Consider the following 2,712-nt stretch of genomic DNA (forward strand, 5'->3'; position numbering starts at 1 on the left):
TCTCGCCTAGTCATCGGTCCCTCAGAGGGAAAAGGAAAGTTGCCGGGCTGATGCACGCTTCGACGCCTGCAGCCGTTCCCAAGGACAAGTCACTAATTTCCCCCCGCCCCTCCGCCCGGTACCCCAACCCCCATTTGATCATCACGCACGACCTCATCGGCTGGAGACCCTTAGTCATGACGGGGTAGGGGGAGGGGCACGAACTTTTCCAAGAAGTTTGCTTTTTCCTAAGGGAGTCACAGTGGGTTGGTCACGTAAACAGCCTGGATAGTCGTCGTCGTTGCCACCCCCCACCCCCTACCCCCTCCCCGCCACGCTTTTCTGGTAATATTATTAAAGCGGTAGCCGGCTGGCGCTGATAAGCAACAAGTTCCCCAGCGGTCTTCCCGCCCTAGCCTGAAAAGGATAAGGTTTTCTTACCTGGCGACAGGGAAAACTCCCGAGTCGAGCTCAGCTTTGCCAGAGCCCCAGGTGTGACCTGAGCAGTGGGCAAGGGAGCGGTGTGCAGGCTGGGTTATTTTTACGGGGTTACCCTGAAATGCCTCACTTTCTCGGGGAACTTTCAGTGCCAGGACCCAGTGACGGGCAGCCCCAGGAACCACCGGCTATATAGCAGGGCAGTTGGGCGGTCATTGGTAACCTCGCTCATTCATTAGAATCACGTAAGAACTCAAAGGGAAACGCGTCTCTCGGAGTGAGTGGTGTTGCATAAATCTATAGGTTTTTCAACATCGGTGCCAGTTGCTTTGTCTTCTGTAGTCGCCAAGGTGGTTTAGAGTCTAAGCTTACGGATATTGCAAAGGGTTATTAGATTCATAAGTCACACCAAGTGGTGGGCGATCCACTGAGCAAAGCCGAACTTCTCACATGATGACTTCAAACAAGACACATTACCTTCCAGCATCTGTTGGGGAGACGAGATTTTAAGACACTTGAGTCTCCAGGACAGCAAAGGCACAATGGTGAGTAGCAATAAACCCTGCATTATAATTGAAAAATCTTGACATGTTGCTTAACAGCGGGCATATCACGGCTCAAAGCTAGCACTCCACACGCCAAAGAACAGCAGCTACTCAGGCCAGGGGAGTCGGGTTTTTACACAGTGCAACTTTAATTGAAATCATTTGAGATTGAACACAGCAATGTGGAACTGCGTGGAACAAACTTGGAGCTGGAGGGGGGAGCGTGTGTTATATTGGCTGTTCAAGGCTGATGCTTGTCTCCCAGCCGTCTTGCATTGCATTCTTTGCCTTTATGTGTGTGGTGTATGATCATATTCTATGATTTATATGTGGGCATGTAATTGACATTCGCGAGGGGATTAATTTCCTTCTAAAAACAATAATGCTGTTAGAGGTTGGGGTTATGGGATGGAACGGGGGTAAGGGTGGGGTAAAGACTGGGAGTTTAGGTGCGGGTGGGGGTGGGGGAGTGAGAAATAAGTCGTCAGAAGTACATATCACCGGTAATGAAATGGGTAATCCTCTCATAGAAGAAAAGGGTCTCATCAACATGTGATCCACTGTTAACAGGATGGCTTTGGCAAAGCCATCCACACGTGACAAAACGTAAGGAAGTGGAAGAAACCGTCTAGAGCAATATCAAGTATCACTTAATTAGAGATGTTTCAGCCTTTTCCTCCTGCCGCGCCGGGTGTGTAATCGGGGCTATCGGAGTCCATTCAGCACCTTGGACAGAGCCAACGGATTTGTCCGAGGTGGTGGGACCCCAGGTAGCCTTCTTGGCCCCGCTGTGAAACCAGCCCCGTGTCGCCCTTAAAAAGCGTCTTTTCTGAGGTTCGGCTCACAGTGAGATCGGGAGAGAGTCAGATTTTGGAGCGGAGCGTTGGGAAAGCGAGCCCCAGTTCGGTCCCCTCATTGAGCTTGCTGAAGTTGGCTTCCTAGCGGTGTAGGCTGGAATAGACTCTTGGCAAGCTCCGGGTTGGTATACTGGGTTAACTTTGGGAAATGCAAGTGTTTATCTCCAGGATCTAGCCACCAGGGTGGTGTAAACCGCAAAGAAGGTAAGCACCGGGGCGGGGACCCCCTGCCTCCCCAATTCTTGAGCTATTTTGATACTCGATCTTCTGAAGAGGACGCAAGGTGGAGGGGTGGAGGCAGAGGGAGAGCGTGCGAAGGGATTGTTTCTTGATATTTGCCCAGTTTGTATTGCCCTAGGAGAGAAACCAGGGGCAAAGCGAGAGGGGAAAAAAACTGCTCAGTCTTCCTGCGGATATAATGAGTTTAGTTAACTTGGACCTGCAAATGTCTGATTCAAATGTAAGATTTCTCTCTCTTTTTCTCCCCTTCCCCTCCCTCTTTTCCGTTTTCTTTGCTGATGTGTGTGTGTATACAGTAGATTCATTTTACTAATGATGAAGCTTTTGCACAACATTCGATTTCCTAAAAATTTGACTTCGTACCATTTAGAATCAGGCGGTGGAGGTGGTGTGCGGTGGGGAAAGGAGAGGTGGAGATTGGGGAGAGGGGAGGTGGTAACGCTAAATCTCCAACACAAAATGAATCAAGGTAATTCCAGCTCTTCTAGTGAGAAGGATTCATTCTCTCTACATCCCTCCCTCTCTCCCTCTTTCCTCCTCCCTCCCTCCTTCCCGCCCCCCTTCTTCCCCCCCCCCCCCCCCCCCCCCAGCCTCTGGTAACCACTTTTCTACTCTCTACTTCTATGAGAACCACTTTTTTTTTTCGCTCATAT

General features: G+C 50.2%; 1 protein-coding gene across 3 annotated transcripts in view; it reads left to right on the forward strand.

The window, feature by feature from the left end:
• The first annotated feature begins 329 nt into the window (after positions 1-329).
• The window catches only part of BDNF (brain-derived neurotrophic factor), a 60,723-nt gene continuing 58,340 nt past the window's right edge, over positions 330-2,712 (forward strand). Inside the window, exon 1 of one of the 3 annotated variants that reach the window (XM_008584174.1) lies at positions 330-962. In XM_008584174.1, the coding sequence (XP_008582396.1) occupies positions 960-962 (3 nt within the window). In that variant the 5' untranslated portion in view covers positions 330-959. Of the gene's footprint in view, positions 963-1,597; positions 2,024-2,712 lie in introns of those variants that run through there. The other 2 variants (XM_008584191.1, XM_008584205.1) reach the window with 2 other exon arrangements.

Source organism: Galeopterus variegatus, unplaced genomic scaffold (genome assembly GCF_000696425.1).
Source record: "Galeopterus variegatus unplaced genomic scaffold, G_variegatus-3.0.2 Scaffold102, whole genome shotgun sequence".
NCBI lineage: Eukaryota > Metazoa > Chordata > Mammalia > Dermoptera > Cynocephalidae > Galeopterus > Galeopterus variegatus.